The 19,789-nt window shown below is 38.1% G+C and overlaps 1 protein-coding gene and 1 long non-coding RNA gene across 2 annotated transcripts in view; both read left to right on the forward strand.

The window, feature by feature from the left end:
• Positions 1–9,442, forward strand: part of LOC109189574 — a 61,704-nt gene extending 52,262 nt beyond the window's left edge. The window contains exon 2 of the long non-coding RNA XR_002055582.1: positions 9,142–9,442. This is a non-coding gene — a long non-coding RNA (uncharacterized LOC109189574). The remainder of the gene's footprint in view (positions 1–9,141) is intronic.
• Positions 9,443–10,349: 907 nt separating this feature from the next.
• LOC109189604 (mRNA-decapping enzyme-like protein) lies at positions 10,350–19,413 on the forward strand. The gene is made up of 8 exons (XM_019340215.1): positions 10,350–10,638; positions 11,955–11,995; positions 15,198–15,247; positions 16,736–16,880; positions 17,545–17,601; positions 17,803–17,926; positions 18,562–19,035; positions 19,128–19,413. The coding sequence occupies exons 1-8, from the start codon at positions 10,474–10,476 to the stop codon at positions 19,182–19,184; spliced, it is 1,113 nt and encodes a 370-aa protein (XP_019195760.1). The 5' UTR covers positions 10,350–10,473; the 3' UTR covers positions 19,185–19,413.
• The last annotated feature ends 376 nt before the right edge of the window (positions 19,414–19,789 follow it).

The following is a 19,789-nucleotide window of genomic DNA, read 5'->3' on the forward strand; positions in this document are numbered from 1 at the left end:
ATATATATATATATATATATATATATATATATATATATATATATTAATTAGTATTAATGTATCAAGAGGTTGTAGTAGCTTAATTGGAAAGGACTTAAATTCATTACCTTGAAGTCAAGGGTTTAAATCTTATTTCAAACAAAATATATCAATTTATTTATAATAAAAAAAATTATATATTTAAAAAAATATAACAAATTGCGGGCCTAGCCCGGGATCGGCCCACAAGAAGCCCGGGCCCAGGCACGGAACCGGCCCGGATTAGGCCCGGCACGGGACCGGCCCGGATTAGGCCCGGCACGGGACCGGCCATGTATACTATGGGCCGGTCCCGAACTGTGCTAAACGAGGCCCGGGACCGGACCGGCCCCGACCCAGGCCCGGAGTTTGGCCAGCTCTACCTGGAGGTAATCCTATATTACCTAAGGTAATCCAAGATTCCTTGAACCAAACGTCCCTAAGAGTACATAAGAAAGGAATTAGTTGATGATTTTATTATATCATGGAAGAGTACATAAGAAAGGAATTAGTTGATGATTTTATTATATCATGGAAAAGTCATCATTCTTAAACACTCTGTCTAGGAAGATGGTTTTTAAGTAAACTTCGGTTTCACCACTCGACCTGTGAATACTTAAGAAGTAGGGTGTTGATCATGCAGGCTTGTTAGAGCTCCACTTGATCTTCACCTGAAATGATGATGACTTTCATATATTGTTAAACAATCAAAGCCTTGCAATAGAAGTTGTTGAAGTACTGCAATAGTAATATTGATCTGCATCCTATGAATGCTTTATATGAGTTTTAATTTGTTTTAATTTCCTTAAGAGAATGGAAAATTGTGCAAGTGACAACTCTGAAGTCTCATTGTTGAGAGATATTTCCGAAAAATTGTGCAAGCTCGAACATATTCCTTGTGTATGAGATTAATTTCTTATAAGAATATGATGTGACATTTGTGATTATGTTGTTCAACTTGATGTAGTATGTGGACAACATTATTTCTATGGCTTACTAACAATGAACATTTGTATATATATTATTTAAACTCTTGGTTGAGTCTTATTGAAACACCTATAATTCCTAGTTAAAGGGTAATTGTGATCAATTGAGATAACCAAGTTTGTTGAAATATATTCAACTGTTGAGCATGTATCAGGCAGAGTGCGAAGCTTCTATAGTGCTCCACAAAGCAAATCGGCAAAACTCAGTCTACAAAGGAGTTAATGTTGGGCACCAAAGATCAGTCTGGTAAGAGATCAAATACATTTGACAAAAATATTTATAAGTGTTGCATTGTGGGGGTAATAAACTCCTTATATTTTCATCAAAAGTTTCTCTGTGATATTGAGAATAATGATGAAAGAGAATGTTTCATGTTAAACATGAAAATCTCAAGGGATTATTTACGAGTAAACGAAGTACTCGTCAAAGTGGATGTAAGTTTGGTCAAGAGAATCAACTTACTTGAGGGCTAATTGTAACAACCCCAATTTTTTCAACATTTTTAAAACGTAATTTCAAAGGTAAGCATCTAGTCATCAAGATAAACAACAGCGGAAACTTAATTAAAAACTGGAGAGATGTTATGCCACACCTATCTCAAACATAGGTGCACAGGCGGAAAACTATCAAGTCATCAAACAGTAAACGTCTAGGCACACAGGCCACTAGTCTAGGCACACAGGCCGCTAATCTAGGCACACAGGCCAACAAAAGGTAATGTCTAAACATGGTAGCTACTCTATCTAGCGTCCACATCTAGCGCGCTCGACATCTACTCAAAACCTGTAAAATATGGGGATAACACCCGGTCAGCGAATATTGCTGGTAACCCATCAATACGCGTTAAATAGCATAATATAGATAGATATAATTAAAACCATTTGGAACAGAAATACAATATATATCATTTCAAAACCAAGGAAGGAAATCAACATCAAAGACTCATCAATCACTCTCAATATAAACGAGGATCATCATCCCCACATCAACAACAAGACCACAAACATGAAAGACAACACAACTCAGGATGCATCCTACTGATCACAAAGTAGAACGCATCAAGACATGCTCATAAGCAAGGAATTCACAAACACACAGTGACAACTACATGTCACAAGTTACATAGTTCCAAACTTATGCCCTGTTCCAACCTTATGGCTACCCCCGACCTTATTTCGGTTCCAACCATTACTTCCTAGTGCCACCCTATACTTCTGAGTCCAACCTTTTGCCTCCGGGGACCGTCGTCCCCCCTCCAACACCACCCACATTACCACCGAACTCTCAGTACACGAGGGTACCATTAATTTCATAAACACACAACCGCCAACTCGTGAGCAAAGCTCAAGTAACAAACCACCAATCTCAATCACAGTCACACAAGGTCATCATCATTACCAAGAAGACTAAGGCTCACAATAACCTTAATCAAGTATCAACAAAAGGTACAACGATTTGCATACGATCACCTCATAGGAATCAATCAAGAGATCACAATAAAGACATGAGACCATACTCAACAACAAAGGATTACAATCCAACACCAAATGATTGTCAACACAAGTTGGAAATCTCAATACGAAGGAACAAACCACACATACCAGCATTTCAACATCAAACTAGCATGCTTATCAAACGGGTAAAGCAAAAGTAGTTCCAAAGAACATTCAAGACTCACGTTAGCCCAATGAATCACAAAATTGGACCCTTACCACGATTCAAGACACCAAATCCTATCATGAATTCCTAACACACCGTTCCTGACATACGAAACATCAAGAAGACTCACAAATAGCACAATAAATCAACATCGGGAGGTCAAAATATCAATACCGAGACGAAAGAATCACGGGGAACAAATTCCCGGTCAACACCAATAACGTACCCTGAGGGTGGGGCCACGGGTGGACCTCCACCCGCGGGTACACACCCGATGAACACCGGTTCCCCGCGGGTGGGGCGACGGGTAGGGCCCTGCCCGCCGATCCGCCCACGGGTACACCCTCCTGTACACGTAATCCCTTCGGGGATTTTCAACAACAAGGCCAAGTTCAAGTCCAAAACACCAAAAATCTCACACACAACAATAATATGACTTGAACCCAAGAAATAGTCAAGCAATGACATTCAAGACCCCTAAGAACAAGCTCTAAACATGCATCACCACAAGATAATGCATCAAATCTCACAAATCAACACAAGAATCACAAGTAGAAGCCAAGAATCATCATATAAGTAAGAAAATAGGGTTTGTAAAGCATGGGTTACCTTTGTAGCCTAACAACTTCCTCTTTTCACCCTTAAAAGCTTTTCCTAGAGCTCCTCTTCCACACCAACTTCTTACACACAACAAAACACAACAAAGATCCTAACTTTAGAAAAAGACACCTAAATGAAGGTTAAAAACACCAAAAAGCTAAGGATCTTACCATTTCCTATGCTCAAGAAGAAGAAAGTAGGAATCTTGGAAGAAAATCTTGCAAGGCTTGGATGCTCAATTTCTAGCCTTGGAGAAGAAGCTAAATCATTTTAGAAAGAGGCTAGAGTTTTTGAGTTTTAGGTTGAATGGTGAATGAAATGAGAGAGTCTTGCTAGGTTAGCTTGAATCACAATTCTTAGGTAGAAAGACATTCATACCCTTACTAATGTTGGAAATACAAGGGAACAAGGGCACAAATCAAGAAGCACAAGGTACAACCCTTTTGACTTAAGTGACTAGTCAAAATCTAGTCTCTCAACTATAAAATTTCAGGATTTTTAGAAATAGATTAGCAAGGAAACTTGGATTAATTCTTCAATTAATCCTCGATTAGTGTTTGGATTTACGGGGTGTCACATCCTCTCCCCCTAACAAGAAGCTTTGTCCCCGAAGCTTGGGCACGACGAGTTCAAACAAACAAGTAGCAACGAATCAACAAAGTGACAAAGGAAACAAAACACTATTAAACAAGACTTCAAAGATCCAATAGGTGTAAGGTTTTCAAGAATCATGAAAATGCAAGGTTTCAATGGTCACAAAAGAGACTTCTCAAGCGACACAAAAGCTAACACCACCTTAAGAACAGCTAGGATCCTACTACACCAATCCTATACCAAGAACAACTAGGTCCTATCAAAGCAAAGCAACTAAACCAACTACCTAAACAACAAGCTAACAACCGAGGCAAACAAGGGAGAACAACTAAACACAGCCAAAAAGCAACAACTACCAAACGACAAACCAACAACGAGAGAAGAAACGAGCTTACCCCAAACTCCGGCCTAGGAGGAATCATCCTTCGAATCCTCGGCATCCTTGTCCGAATCCTCCTCAGCTCCACCACGGCTAGAACCGGCCTCCAACCTATCTAACATCTAATTGACGGTAACAAACTGAGCCTTCATGAAAGAGAAGCCTTCCTCAATCATCCGATTCTGCTGACGGAGAAGGGTCACCACCCGTTCCTCGTGTGTCATGGCATCATGTTCTTTCTTGGTCCTCAGTTCCTTCATCCTTACGTTCTCTTCGCTCTCGGAGTCACTTTCCTCGACCTCCTCTGCTTCTCTCCCTTCTTATTCTTCTCCTCTCTCTTCTTCGCCTTCGTTCTCAGCATCTCCACCCAAGCTCTGCACCGCTAGGTTCAACTTTCCAACTGGAATCTCAAGCTCTTCAACTAACGAACTCCTCTCGGCAGGGGCTTTCCTTGCGACCTCTTCAAGAGTGATGTAGTCACCATCATCCAACTGGAACATATTGCAACTGCAGAGATTTGTGGCATCCAGAACTTTCTTGCCTACCGGCTTGGGCACATAACCTTCAACACTCACCCCCTTCCTAACAAAGATCCAACTTAAAACCATGCCATAAGGCAAACTCTTCCGGTTATGATCTCTACAATAGACCATATGTTGCAACATCAACGCAGGCAAGTTGAACTTCACTTTGTATTTCAGACAGAAAGCAAAGGTGCACTCCAGCTTACCCAACAAACGACTCTTATTGTTGTTAGGCAACAAACAATATGAAACGAGCATTACCAAAATCTTTTGCTTGGCAGAAAGCCACTTCCTCTCCGCCCTCGTGGCCTGGGTGAACCCACTAGTTCTTCCCAACAGATAACTCAGGTAATTCTGATAACTCATGCTGCTTGTCTCAATCCAAGAGTCACCACTGTATTGTGAGACTCCCGTAACCGTCAAACTCAAAAGCTGAGCCAACTTTTTCTCGGTTAAGGAAATTTTCACACCTCCCACCTTAGAGGTAATTTCCAATTTCCCACCATCTTTGGTCACACTCATGTGACGGTAGAATTCCTTTACCAAACTCTGGTAAGTCTCGGTCCTAATTGCGAGATACCCATCTAACAAACCTTGGTAATTCAACAACTCCAACAAAGAACTCGAAATAGAGTCGAGATCAAAAGCTTTACCTTCCAAAACTAGGTAATGGGCATCCACCCATTCCACTCTTCTCGCAGATTTGGACTTCCTAGGCATGATTTGAGATGACCCAAAACCAAGGTAGACCCAACTTCTTCTCCCTTTCTTCTTCTTTCTTGTCGGCTCCATGGCTTCGATTCCAGCTGGACGACGGCAAGGCGGCGACGGTGAGCTCCGGTGGTCGGTGCAGTGGCGACGGGCGGCTAGGGTCGACGGGCAACTGAGGTCGACGGGCGGTGGTGGTGTGCTCGGCTGAAGCTCACGGGTAGGGAGAGAAAAGAGAGAAGGGTTTTGGGGAAATTTGGGGAAAAGAAGATTTTAATTTGGGGATTTTTGGGTAGGTTGGAAATTATATATTAAAAGGGATTTATGTGTGATAAAATTCAAGAAGTACAATAAGTCTAGATGGTTTAAGGGTTGGGTTAGAAACTTGAAGACCCGGGTTCGAAACCGCCAACTCGTGAGCAAAGCTCAAGTAACAAACCACCAATCTCAATCATAGTCACACAAGGTCATCATCAACATACGATCACCTCATAGGAATCATACTCAACACCAAATGATTGTCAATCTCAATACGAAGGAACAAACCACACATACTAGCATGCTTATCAAACGGGTAAAGTTCCCAACACACCATACCGAGACGAAAGAATCACGGGGAACAAATTCCCGACCAACACTAATAACGTACCCCACGGGTGGACCTCCACCTGCGGGTACACACCCGAGGAACACCGATAAAGAATCACGGGGAACAAATCCCCGACCAACACTAATAACGTACCCCACGGGTGGACCTCCACCTGCGGGTACACACCCGAGGAACACCGATAAAGAATCACGGGGAACAAATCCCCGACCAACACTAATAACGTACCCCGCGGGTGGGGCCACGGGTGGACCTCCACCTGCGGGTACACACCCGAGGAACACCGATTCCCGGCGGGTAGGGCCTTGCCCGCGGGTACACCCTCCTGTACACATAATCCCTTCGGGGATTTTCAACAACAAGGCCAAGTTCAAGTCCAAAACACCCAAAATCTCACACACAACAAAAATATAACTTGAACCCAAGAAATAGCCAAGCAATGGCATTCAAGAACCCTAAGAACAAGCTCTAAACATGTATCACCACAAACCCTAAGAACAAGCTCTAAACATGTATCACCACAAGATAATGTATCAAATCTCACAAATCAACACAAGAATCACAAGTAGAAGCCAAGAATCATCATATAAGCAAGAAAATAGGTTTTGTAAAGCATGGGTTACCTTTGTAGCCTAACAACTTCCTCTTTTCACCCTTAAAAGCTTTTCCTAGAGCTCCTCTTCCACACCAACTTCTTACACACAACAAACACAACAAAGATCCTAACTTTAGAAAAAGACACCTAAAAAAAGGTTAAAAACACCAAAAAGCTAAGGATCTTACCCTTTCCTATGCTCAAGATGAAGAAAGTAGGAATCTTGGAAGAAAATCTTGCAAGGCTTAGATGCTCAATTTCTACTTGGAGAAGAAGCTAAATCATTTTAGAAAGAGGCTAGAGTTTTTGAGTTTTAGGTTGAATGATGAATGAAATGAGAGAGTCTTGCTAGGTTAGCTTGAATCACAATTCTTAGGTAGAAAGACATTCCTACCCTTACTAATGTTGGAAAGACAAGGGAACAAGGGCACAACTCAAGAAGCACAAGGTACAATCCTTTTGACTTAAGTGACTAGTCAAAATCTAGTCCCTCGACTATTAAATTTCAGGATTTTTAGAAATAGATTAGCAAGGAAACTTGGATTAATTCTTCAATTAATCCTCGATTAGTGTTTGGATTTACGGGGTGTCACACCAATTATGAGGATTAGTCGCTGATTCATTGGAAGGACTTAAATTCCAAGTGGTAATGAATTCGTGGTGGATCCCACTTCTGTGGTCAAACGAAGCCATGAAAAGAGTTACAAAATAGTACACTAGTTGGTCATTCCGACAGTGTGTGTACTTGTGAGGTTGAGCTACAGCTCTTAATGAATTCATAACTCTTTGAGAAAAGGGTGGTTTTGCTGATACAAACCTAATGAATTCACCGCATAATGACATGAGTACAAAGTGCTCTTGGTGACTTATACTCCATTGAGATGGTCTATGTTGAGGTAGACCTAAAGAGATCCCTAACTTGAGTAGAAAAGGGCTAACCGCCTCTTATGAAAGATAATGAAGTTATCCCAAGAAGCTGAATCGTGATAACCGTGCAGTTGTGGGGGTGTCCAACACCTCCACCACATTGTGGTTCACAAACTGTCGTTTGCGTTGCAAATAACAGTGCCTATGATAGAAAGAAAAGACTTACAACTGATTTATGTCTTTAACTACTCTATAAGCCTTTAATGGTAGTCTATACTAAGATAGACTTGATAGAGTTAAAAGTCTATAGTGAGATAGACTTGATAAGACATAAAAATCTGTAATGCGGTAAGACTTGTTAGAGTTAAAAGTCTATGTTGTGATAGACTTTGACAAGGTAGAAGTCTATATTTGAGACAGACATAACATTCTTTAATACTAAGGGTGTTCATAAGAAGTCAAAGAGTTTGACTTTTGTAGAACCTGCCTTTTGAGTTGGTGTGTGCATTCGAGTTCAAAATTTATCTAACCGGTGAGTTCAAGATTCATATCACTCTTAGGAAGAAAATTACTCAATGTCACTACGTGTCAGTTCAAGTTCTCAAACACTGACATTAAGATCAACTCATTTCTATTGCTCAAACATTATCCTTTCCAGTCTTCTACTTTGAATGTGTGGGGGATTGTTGGAAACATTCAAAGCTAGCTAAGGTTTTGGGTGTTGATACACGTGTCAAATTCTTTCCCCTCCCTTGCGCTTTTGCATGGCTGAAACCTTAGCAGGCTGTTGTATAATTCACTATATAAACAACACTTGTTATTGAGGAAAGACACACTCGATCAAAGATATATCTTCTTCTTCTTTCCTTCTCGTGTGGAGACTAATATATATTATATAATATATATTATATAAGACATATATATATATATATATATATATATATATATATATATATATATATATATATATATATATATATATATATATGTATGTATGTATGTATGTATGTATGTATGTATGTATGTATGTATGTATGTATGTATGTATGTATGTATGTATATATAATATATAATTTCGTGTTTGCCTATTAAAGTCTGAGCAATAGTGAGGTTCGCCTACGTGATTGCTAGTGTAAGCTATCCGTAGTAGGTCTGTGTAGCCTGTTGAAAGCATTCCAGGGTTCTAACTGCACTGTTACCAGGCAAATAACATTTTTAAGGTAGTGTTATTATAACACGACACAGTTTTCTTTCAACCATACACCCTTAGTGTCCGTGCTTCTTAAAAAGCTTCCAGATCGTGCGTTGACGTTGCGAATATTTCCCAACAGTTTTCTCTCAACCTCCTTCACTTCTGCATTTCTTTCAGCAACAACTTTAGACATTCACTACAAGAAAAATCACGAATCGCGACGAAAAATTGCGACGGACAATATTCCGTCGCAATTTAGCAACCGAAAATGCGACCGAAAACATTCCGTTGCAAAATGACGATGGAAAAGGCGACGGAATCTTGATTCATGTGAGTTTAATTAATTTTAAGTTTTTTAAATATATATACCTTTGCATATATTTTGTACTAATTTTTTTTTACATATTTTAGGAACAAGTTGCATCGCAACGGGAGATGTTGACAGAAAATGGGGAGTAAGTGGATGATAATCAATTATACTATGACGCAGTTGGTGGATACAACAAGAAAAAAAGAATTTATGGACTTGGTTCATATGGTTGTTCTAGTTGTTAATGGTCCGACTAATGATAATTGTTGTTTATTAAGACTATTACAATGTTGTTTAGACTTTAATTAACTATTATTATGTATTATATGTTCATTGATAATGTATTATTACTTAAACTTAATGTAGAATTATAATATACTTCTTACTTTATTTTAGAATTAATAGTGTTTTTTATATTAATATTTTAATAACATTCATTACAATTTAAAATCATAATTTTATTCCTAAATAATTCAAAAAAATGCGACGGAATATTTGTTACAAAAAATGCCATGGAAAAAATTTTGTCCTTTTTTTTTGCGACGGAATTGGCAACGGAAAAGATAATATGGCAACGGAATATTTAGTTCAGATACGGCGACGGAATTAGCGTCGGAAAAAATTTCGTTGCGAAAATTGCAACCGAATTGCGATGGAAAAAATTTCGTTGCAAAATGGCGACGCCTTATTCCGTCGCGAATTCCGTCGTCAAATTTTGCGACGGAACTATTCCGTCGTCTTTCAAAATACGACAAGGCAATAGACGACGGAATAAATTCCGTCGCGAAACACGATTCGCGATTTTTCTTGTAGTGATTCCAAACATCTGAGAGAAATTGTTATCCGGGATCAATAACCATGCAAAACTGTTCTAAATTCAAATATTAATTATAGTACTCCGTAACATATAGGTCATATACAGTCACACATAATTAGAAGTTGAAAACAAACCTTCTGGATAGTTTTCTTGAAGCAGGAATTGTTATGTCCCGTATTTAATTTCAACTATACATATACAATTATTTTATTGACAATTATAATCAATCTTGACTATATTATCTTGCATTTATAAACTTAGAATTACCAATTTAAATACGTAATTCAACATTCAATTATCTATACATGAACAATTCTAATATAATCTTGCATTGATTTACTTTAAAATACTCATTTAAAAAAAAAACATTGAGCATTATCCCAATCGCGCCTAAAAAACTAGTTATGCAATAAAGGTTAAAAATAAAAATGGACGAGGCTCTTACAAAATATAGGATAATTTCTTACAAAAATTTACCAAGGATGTCCATGCAAAATTTCTCATTCACGGAACTGACCCCAAGAGTCTACTCATCAAACATAGTTGGCGTTGCAGGCTGCCTTGCTTCTCAGTTCGTTCTCTCAGCGATCAGCCATTCGATTGCGCTGGGGAAGTGATGTCTTCTTCCCAAACCGGAAAGTTGATGCCGAATCTGGACGAACGGAGCACCAAGATGCTCAACCTCACCGTTCTCCAGAGAATGGATCCCTTTATTGAGGAGATCTTAATCACCGCCGCTCACGTTACCTTCTACGAGTTCAATGTCGACCTTAACCAGTGGGTTCGTTCTTCCATTCCTTCTCTTTATTAGTTTTCGTCTTTTTAGAATAAGTGTGTATCATCAGTGTCCATGTTTAGATTGATAATTTTTTTTGAGCTAAATTAGATATCCGCTGCTTTGGTTGTGGTTGAAGTTGGCAAATGAACCTCAAAATTCGAGCTTCCGTCGAACTTAGATAGTGTCTCTACATGTGTGTTGAAGACTGAACATTGGAAATATGCATTGTGTAAAGTAAGCTCGAATTGGTTCATTATGCGTTGTGTAAAGCAAATATGCATATGTCTATGGTGCGCATGAAAGGGTATTGAAGTGTATGTTTGCTCACTGTTAGGGTTGAGATTGAACAAATTGGGGGAAAAAAAAGCTCCTAAGATGAATGAGACTGTCATATGTTTGTGTACTTTGGGTGAGGGTAATGCCAAAACACCAAATTCTATTTACAGTACAATTTATTTAACAGGACAGGACATGTGTAACCAAGTTTTCTTCTATAGTGGTTGCAAACTATTTTGATGAGAATATGTAAAGCCAAGTGAAATTTCCATAAATTGTTGATTTTTTTAGAATTTAGATATCATAACCAGCATATTATACTACAATTTTAATAATTCTGTTGTTCTGTTTAGTCCATTGAGAAATGAAAAGAAGACTAGATCTATACTTTGAAGTACAAATCCAGTAAGACAATCCATCACCTTCCATTTTCTTCTTGGATGCATTCCTGTGAGGCAGTAATCAGTGAGCATATTTTAGCTTCCTTTACATCAACGTTAAACACATTATTGATTATATTCTTACTGAACAAACCATCAAAATATTCAAAATGAATTGGGGCATGAAAGTAACTTAAAAACCTGTAGTTGGCCAAGTAGCGAGGAAAGTAAAAATTGATTGGGCTAAAATTTCTGCGGTATCACCATAGCCTGGCTATAGAAAAATTGACTTACCTGTTCCTTGCTATTTATTTTTCTGGGGATGGAGGCTTGGGGAAGGTATTACCAAAGTTAAAAGTGACATGAAATGGGTTAGAGTGGGGAAGAATTCAATTTGTATACATGGATATTCTTTTTCCACTTTACTGGAAAAAATAGTAATTTTCCCTTGGATCAGCATATCACTCTTAATACAACAATCACACATACAAGTATGTAAAATTCTTCTTTTACATAAATTTTATTTATCTTTTAATACATAACTTTCCAGGGATTTGAATATTGCCTTTGATAAATCCCATCTTCAAAAGAACACTCAGAAAAAGACTGCCTCTCGGTGTTGGACAGTCTTTTATTATATGTGGTTTTTTGGTTTTGATGCAGAGCCGTAAGGATGTTGAAGGTTCTCTCTTTGTAGTTAAAAGGTACATATGCATTCATATTATTTGTATTCTAGTGTTGTGGTATTTAAACATACATACTTGTGTTTGCTTTCTTCCAAAGTGGGTTTCTTTTTCCAATTGGTAAACTAAGACTCTAGGGGTTTAAAGTTTGAGAATGTTATTTACTCGGGCGAACTCACGCGTCACAGGGCGATTAGGGTTATTGGGGGTTGCCTATGTTGAGACTTGAGAGATGAATTAAAGGATTTAGAGAACAAGATACTAGGAATGTTTTGAGAGTTTTCCCACCTCTGGTTTTATCTTAACTTCTTGCTTGCGTGTCTTCTTTATTAGAATGAAAATTCCCTTTATATAAGAGGGTTACAAAGACTAAATAAAACATGAAAAGGAAAGGAAAATCATTAAGGCTCCCTACTATAATTATTTGCTATCTCTAAAGGAACTAAATCAATTCTAGTAACAAAGATGTTTTAAAATCAACTAGTCAATCAATAACAAAGATACTTTAGAATCAACTAGTCAATCAATAACAAAGATACTTTAGAATCAACTAGTCAATCTCTTGATTTCTTACCTTGATTTGCTGAATCATAACATTACTTCCCTCCAGGACATCAAGCTTGTCCTCAAGCTTGAAATCAGAAAAAGTGGGAATGGATTATTTTGGCGCCGTTGGGTCAATTGGCTCATCGTCCCCTTTGCCATTAAAGCCAAGTACGTATAGTTGTTTGCAAAAATGGCCCTTTACCCATGGGTCATCACAATTATAATAGAGGCCTCACTTTTGGCGTTCCATCATCTCTGTCGGGGAGAGTTTATGGATTCAAGGAGCATGTGATTGTGGCTGTTGATGCACTTGTGGCTGTTGGTGCACTATTATGGCGCAAGTGGGGGGTGTATGGGATGGGAAAGGTTGTTGGGGAGGTGCATGGTGAAGGAGGAGGCCTTTACGAGCATAATCACTTGCTATGTTAATGGCTTCATCAAGAGAAACTGGCCGCATCCTTTCAACATCTATACGTAGCACCTCATCCAAGCCTGTTGTGAATAAACTGATCTGTGGGGAGTATAGGACGTTGCTAGCCCATGCTAGCAAGAGTTGGAAATCATCAATGAATTCTTCTAAATCCCGACCATGTTGTTTGAGGCTTGCTAGTTCACCTAACGGGTTGATGCTCCAGGGTGGTCCAAAACGGAGGGTGCAGATGTCTTTGAATTGATTCCAAGAAAATTGGTGACCATACTGCATGCAATGTTTGTACCACAGTTGGGCGCTATCGAACAAATAATACATTGTCGTGGTAACCTTCTCGTTGTTGAAAAACAAAGGGTTATGTCTGTCTATAGGGTTGTGTATGTTTATGAATAGGTGCTTAAATTAACAGTTATGTGTCTGTATATATATGTATTATGTTTTTTCATTAGAAACATAGAATTATAGAAATATATTGTAACCTTTCAGTATTATATGCATTTTTCTCATTCCTAGATTCTTCATCTTTTCTTCTGCTTTCTCCACCCGCTAGGCCTTTGGATCTTTCAAATTCAACACTCGTGATCGACATGTGGCGAGTTTTCAAAGAATAGCTCACAACGGTGAAGCCAAACAATAGGGTCTCCTTTGCCATCAAAAGTGAGGAACTCAAGTCTGGTGAATCATGTAGCAAGATGCGGCATTGCGGTCTTCTAAGTGGCTTGGTTGCCATGAGCCTGCGGTGTGAGGAAAGATTCCATCCGCTTGGCGAGTTTGGCTATAGTCTCAAAAAGCAATTCTACGCTCGTAGTTGTTGAAAAACAAAAGGTTATGTCTGTCTATAGGGTTGTGTCTGTTTATGAATAGGTGTTTAAATTAACAGTTATGTGTCTGTATATTTATGTACTATGTTTGTTCATTAAAAACATAGAATTATAGTAATATGGTAAGACCCTGTTTAAATTAACACCAGTTGATTGACTTAATTGGCATTCTCGGTGTTCATACTTTTATTTTATTCTTTGGGTGTATTTGCATTACTATGGGCTCTACTACATCCCTTTACTGCTCATGCTTTGTTTGCTCTGCCGCTCTTGATTAAGATTGTTGTTGGTAAGTCCTAGAGTGCTTATGTTACTGTGAGACTGTTCATGTTAAGCTTCGCCCTTGGTGCATTCATCTTCATTCCCAAGGGTTGTGCATAGCGTCGTCTCTCTGAAGCCATCCAACACTGTTATCCTCTAGCTGCATTTAATCTTCATTTGTAATTTAGAGTAAGGTGGAGTGTATGTTTTAATTCAAGCCTGGACCTTCTAGATGTTCCAGCTTGAGGGGGAGTTTCTGCTTATGAATTGGTGCTTAAATTAATAGTTATGTGTCTGTATATATATGTACTATGTTTCTCCATTAAAAAACATAGAATTATGGTAATATATTGTAATCTTTCAGTATTATATACATTTTTCATTCCTTGATTCTTCATCTCTGCTTCCGCTTAATTGACGGGTGGTTGTTATTCTCTACCCGCTAGGCCTTTGGATCTTTCAAATTCAATAGTAGTAAGGTGCTCAAACTTTTGGATGGATGTTTGAATAGCCTGTACGTCGGCTTGTAGTTTTTAATATCGCCCATGTTGACGCTTGGCAATGGAATTAAAATGTTATGTACTCGAGCAAACTCACGCGTCACACGACGATTAGGGTTATCGGGGGTTGTTTGCGGGTTGCCTATGTTGAGAGATGAATTAAAGGAATTAGGGAACAAGATACTAGGAATTTTTTGAGAGTTCTCCCACCTCTGGTTTTATCTTAACTTCTTGCTTGCTTGTCCTCTTTATTAGAATGAAAATCCCCTTTATAGGGGGTTACAAAGACTAAATAAAACATAAAAAGGAAAGGAGAATTATTAAGGCTCCTTACCATAATTATTCACTATCTCTAAAGGAACTAAATCAATTCCAGTAACAAAGATATTTTATAATTAAGTCAACCAACTGGTCAATCTCCTGATTTCTTACCCTGATTTTCTGAATCATAACAGAGAAGGAAGTGCCTTGCAATGTCCTATATAGTATGCTTGTTAATAATCCACAAAGTAGATGATTGGATTACTTAAATGTTATGTCCATCTTGATGTCTTGTTTTGTTAGTTGTTTTCCATTCTATTCTATGGGTTCCTGTTTTTTCTATAGATTGTAGCGTTATGGAGAATGGATAACCAAATACAGTTGTTTTGGTGGCCTTATTTTAGGAACGCTCAGCCAAGGTTCCAGTTTGTTGTTATGAACCGCCGGAATACAGGTTAGTTTAATTTGTTTGCTTTTGATCTGCATTGTGCATTTGTGCCTCCTTTATTTCCCTGGTTGAGGTGATTCAAGATTTCACAGTGTTATCAACGTGGCGGTGCTTTTTAGGATATACAATGCCTGGACATACTTATTACTAGGAAGTGCTGAATAATTGTGCTGGCTTTTAAGATCTTTGATCTTGATTCATAGCATTTGACTGAGCTTGTGCTCTGTGGCATCTGACTAATCAGCCTGAAGGGCTTATAGTAGTTTTTAAAGTGTTTTTTGTGTGTGTCTAGTAGAATGACAACCGTGTACCCCAATATGAATTCCTAGCATCACTACAAGCTTTGATTGTATAAGAATGTGGGTAATATGGAATTTGGTTTACAAATCGAGAAACTGTTATCATTCCCCCCACCCCCCTCATGATTCTTTTTACTCCCTCCGTCCCATTTTATGTGTTTGGTTTTAATGAGGCTTGACTGGAGTTATTTTTAATTCAATTTTTCATAATATTAAGTTTAGTACTAGTATACAAAACTTATATATTTAGAAACTACACTAAAAGTACTACTCCGTATTAAACAGAAAAAATCAAATTTAAAAATAAGTAAAAAATACTAAAGAAAATAAACAAACAAGAAAGAGTTGATTTGACTAATGAATAGTAAATATGACAGATAAAATGGGATAGAGGGAGTATTTTTTTTGTTGTGGCCCAATCCATTGTTGTTAAGGAGTCCGATCGGTGGAGACCGGTCGCCTAACGAGCCCGCCTCGCCTTAAAAAAGAAACCCCTACTAATACGTAGCTGAGAGCCTAAGACGCTAACTCCCCCCTCCCCCTCCCCCTCCGAGTCTCGCCTTAGTGGTTGTTTACTTTGTTTTATGACAAGTTATGGCTTAGAATGAAAATAACCCCAATTATGATCCATCAAAGGATCCTAAAAGGAAGGTTAAATCAAAAGACCCATGCTGGAAATGGTAAATTATTGCATAATTTAGTACTTATTATTGAGATTTGAGAATATGTTTATTTGGTAAAATGCTAAATTATGAATTGATATATATATATATATATATATATATATATATATATATATATATATATATATATATATATATATATATATATATATATATATATATATATATATATATACTCATCGCCTAGGCGACTAGGCGGTCGGTGGCACCTCGCCTTGAAAGTCCGCCTTAACAACAATGGTCCAATCCTATCTCAAGATATGGAGCTTGAGATGGTTTCTTTAGTCCAGCCAATCCTATCATGTTTTCAACCCAGCCTTGCTTGAACACGCCTTGCTCATTGCTCTCTAAAACTTGATATGTGGCAAATGTGCATTAATTTGACATGAATACTGAGGCGTGTCATCTGCCGCCAAATGGTGCTTTGGGAAAATTGTACACTGTATGCCGACTCTGTGTTTTTGATCTCTTTCTAATGATAATGTGTATGATTTTGTCTTTGATATTAACAGAGAATCTGGTGGAGGATCTCTTGGGAGATTTTGAGTTTGAAATTCAGGTTCCATATCTGTTGTATCGTAATGCAGCACAAGAAGTCAATGGCATCTGGTTTTACAATTCACGTGAATGTGAGGAGGTTGGAAATCTATTTAGTAGGTAATATGTTATCAAATCTGATTTTGTATAGTCTTTAACTGTATGTGTCGGTAGTAGTTACCTACTTATGGGAATGCTTGTGATGTGTATACGTATGACATATGCATATACTATGTATGCATAAAGTTCCTGATTTAATTGTTCCCAAGCAAGTAAAAGATCTTTGTCTCTATCAAACATGGTTTATGGGACAGAAGCTAATATGGCCATAGGGGTAACATTAGTTCTTACTAGTGGCTTTGGTGCTCTTCTTGGTCTTGATTATACGTGTATTATTGGATGCCTTTCCTTGAATATGATTCTGTATTGTGAGTTTTTTTTAGCTGAAACCTACATAAAAACTCTAAAGAATGATCTATGATGAAGGCATTGCTTTCTTATAAGCTTCTGGTTTCCGAAAGTGTTTGTTAATGAAACCATATCTTAAAACATCTTATTTTCAAAGGCATTATCTGCACCTTTGGTAAGCATTAAGGAATTGCTCATTTGTTTGAATTAAGTTGGTTATTAACAGAAGACATGTCTTGCTTGTTTAATTTGATTGTTGCATGTTGACCAGTATTTATAGAGGCAACATTTTCTTCTTATACCTTTTTGTGGTGTATAAACAGATACATAAATTTTTTTCACTTAAAATTAACTTATATGTAATTTTTCTGTCCAGAATTCTTAGTGCATATTCCAAGGTTTCTCCAAAGCCAAAGCTAAGTTCAAACAAAAGGTAAGCAGCAAACTGTTACACTACCAAAATAATTTTTAAAAAATCACATGCTTGTCCATTTCTTCATATTGAACCCCAAGCCACCAGATATACATTCTCATTGTTCCCAATAAACAGCAGATTTGAGATTTCCCGTGCTGTTATCTTAATATAGATTCCTTGTCTTTATTTCCATATATTATTGTCTTCACACTTTCACAGTGAGTATGAAGAACTTGAGGCAGTACCAACCTGTGCAGTGATTGAGGGGCCGCTTGAGCCATCATTTACTGTGCCTGCTCATACTGATGTTGCTGAAGACTCCTCCTTTTTGAATTTCTTTGATGTAAGTTAGCAGTTTGTGTGAAGATTTCATTTCCCAGAGGGATCAGATACAATATTTTGTAGGTATTATATTGAAAACTGTGGATATTAGGTTCTAAAACTGCAATATGCCAAGTATGTACTGTCTCTGCCTAATTCATATTCCACATGTTGCTTCAGGCAACCATGTCCTGCTGTTATCATATAAATGATATAATCCATAATCTCTTGCAAAATTATAACTTTGTATTTCATGTAAACTCGTATCATAGGGCTAACTGCTATTTCTTTATAATTCTATGTCTAGTTCCTGAATTCTAAATGCATTGTCATACCGATACACAAGTTTCTTTCCTTTCCCTCATTAGGTTTGTTCATGGAAAATTCTCCATTCCAAGCTGGGACTGCATTGACCAGTTTCATAATTAGCAAGTGTTTTAGGATATTAATTATATTTAGATGACAAGTGGAGTTTAATAATGCTTGCATTCTTCCCACTTGGTAGATGTTGATTTTTTGATATTGTAAATACAAAATTCCAAGTTAACTCATTAGTTTTAAGTTCTTTTCTAGTGATGTCAAGAGAATGGATGTGGATGTGAGAAGTGATGGGATACATCAAGTATATATGGCACTGATACTTGCATTGTTTTGCAGGCGGTTACTAGTATTGGAGCCAACCCTTCAAAGCCTCTGAATACTGGGCAGCCATACTATGCTTCTGCTCCAAACATAGCTCCAACCTCGCGTGTTCCTGGCCCCATACCCTCTCCTACATCCAATCTGCAGGTCCCTACATCACCTCAATCGGCTCCTTCAATTCCTTCTCTGTCTCTTCATGAAGGTACTGACCCGACTACCATTAAAACCAATCAAGTTGTTAGTCTTGTTAAGCCCTCTACTTTCTTTACACCTCCTTTGTCACCCGTATTGCCAATCAACCCTGTCGCCTCTTCTATCTCTACACCTGCTCTTCATCCTCCTCTAAATCTACAGCGCCCACATGGTACACCAATGCTTCAACCCTTCCCACCTCCGGCACCACCACCATCTCTCACCTCTAACCCCAGTCCTATTGATGTGCCACTGAGCAGAGAAAAAGTTCGAGATGCACTTGTAGTGCTTGTTCAGGTACATTAAGTTTTGTTTAATCTGCTTGGTCAACTTCCTTCTGATGCTGAGATTTTAATGTTTCATTTTCTCTGGGGGGGTTCTTATGACAGGACAATCAGTTTATCGACTTGGTCTACCAGGCATTTTTGAAAGTACACCAGTCGTGAGCGCATTAAAGAATTTGGCAGCGTCACAGACTTGTAGAGCCTGTTGTGTATGATCATTATGCATACACTCCACATGCATGCTGGAGATTGGTGCATTTCTTGTGTCAAAATTTCATTTCTCTATTTTTTTTTTTTTCAGTCTGATCGTAGTTTCATGTGTATTAATCTTGAGACGAAAGTAGAGCTGTCGATGCGGGCTGACGGGGTAGGCTAAGCCTGTTTTGACGGCTCTAGACGTAAGTGAATGTACAATTGTATATGAGTTGGAGTGTGTTGTCATCCACCTTAGACATGCAGATTTTGGTCAGTGTCATGTTATGGCTACTATTTTCTCATTGGCAACAATTAAATTTTGGGAAATTGCTTGCATCCTTTGATTTGCCTGTTGTCATGTTTTCTATGAACAGTGTATTCTTTATAGGGGAAATGACATTTGGTAGTTCTAAATCAGGTATTAGGTATATGCTCTGTTTTTTTCAGTTATTATTGAGTCTATTTTTGTTCCTCAATTACTTTTTGAAGTAGTGGTTTTGGCTTCTTTTTTTTTTTTTTTTTTTTTTTTTTTTTTGGGGGGGGGGGGGGGGGGGGGGGGTTAATATTCTATT

This window comes from Ipomoea nil, unplaced genomic scaffold, assembly GCF_001879475.1.
Source record: "Ipomoea nil cultivar Tokyo-kokei standard unplaced genomic scaffold, Asagao_1.1 scaffold1558, whole genome shotgun sequence".
Taxonomy (NCBI): domain Eukaryota; kingdom Viridiplantae; phylum Streptophyta; class Magnoliopsida; order Solanales; family Convolvulaceae; genus Ipomoea; species Ipomoea nil.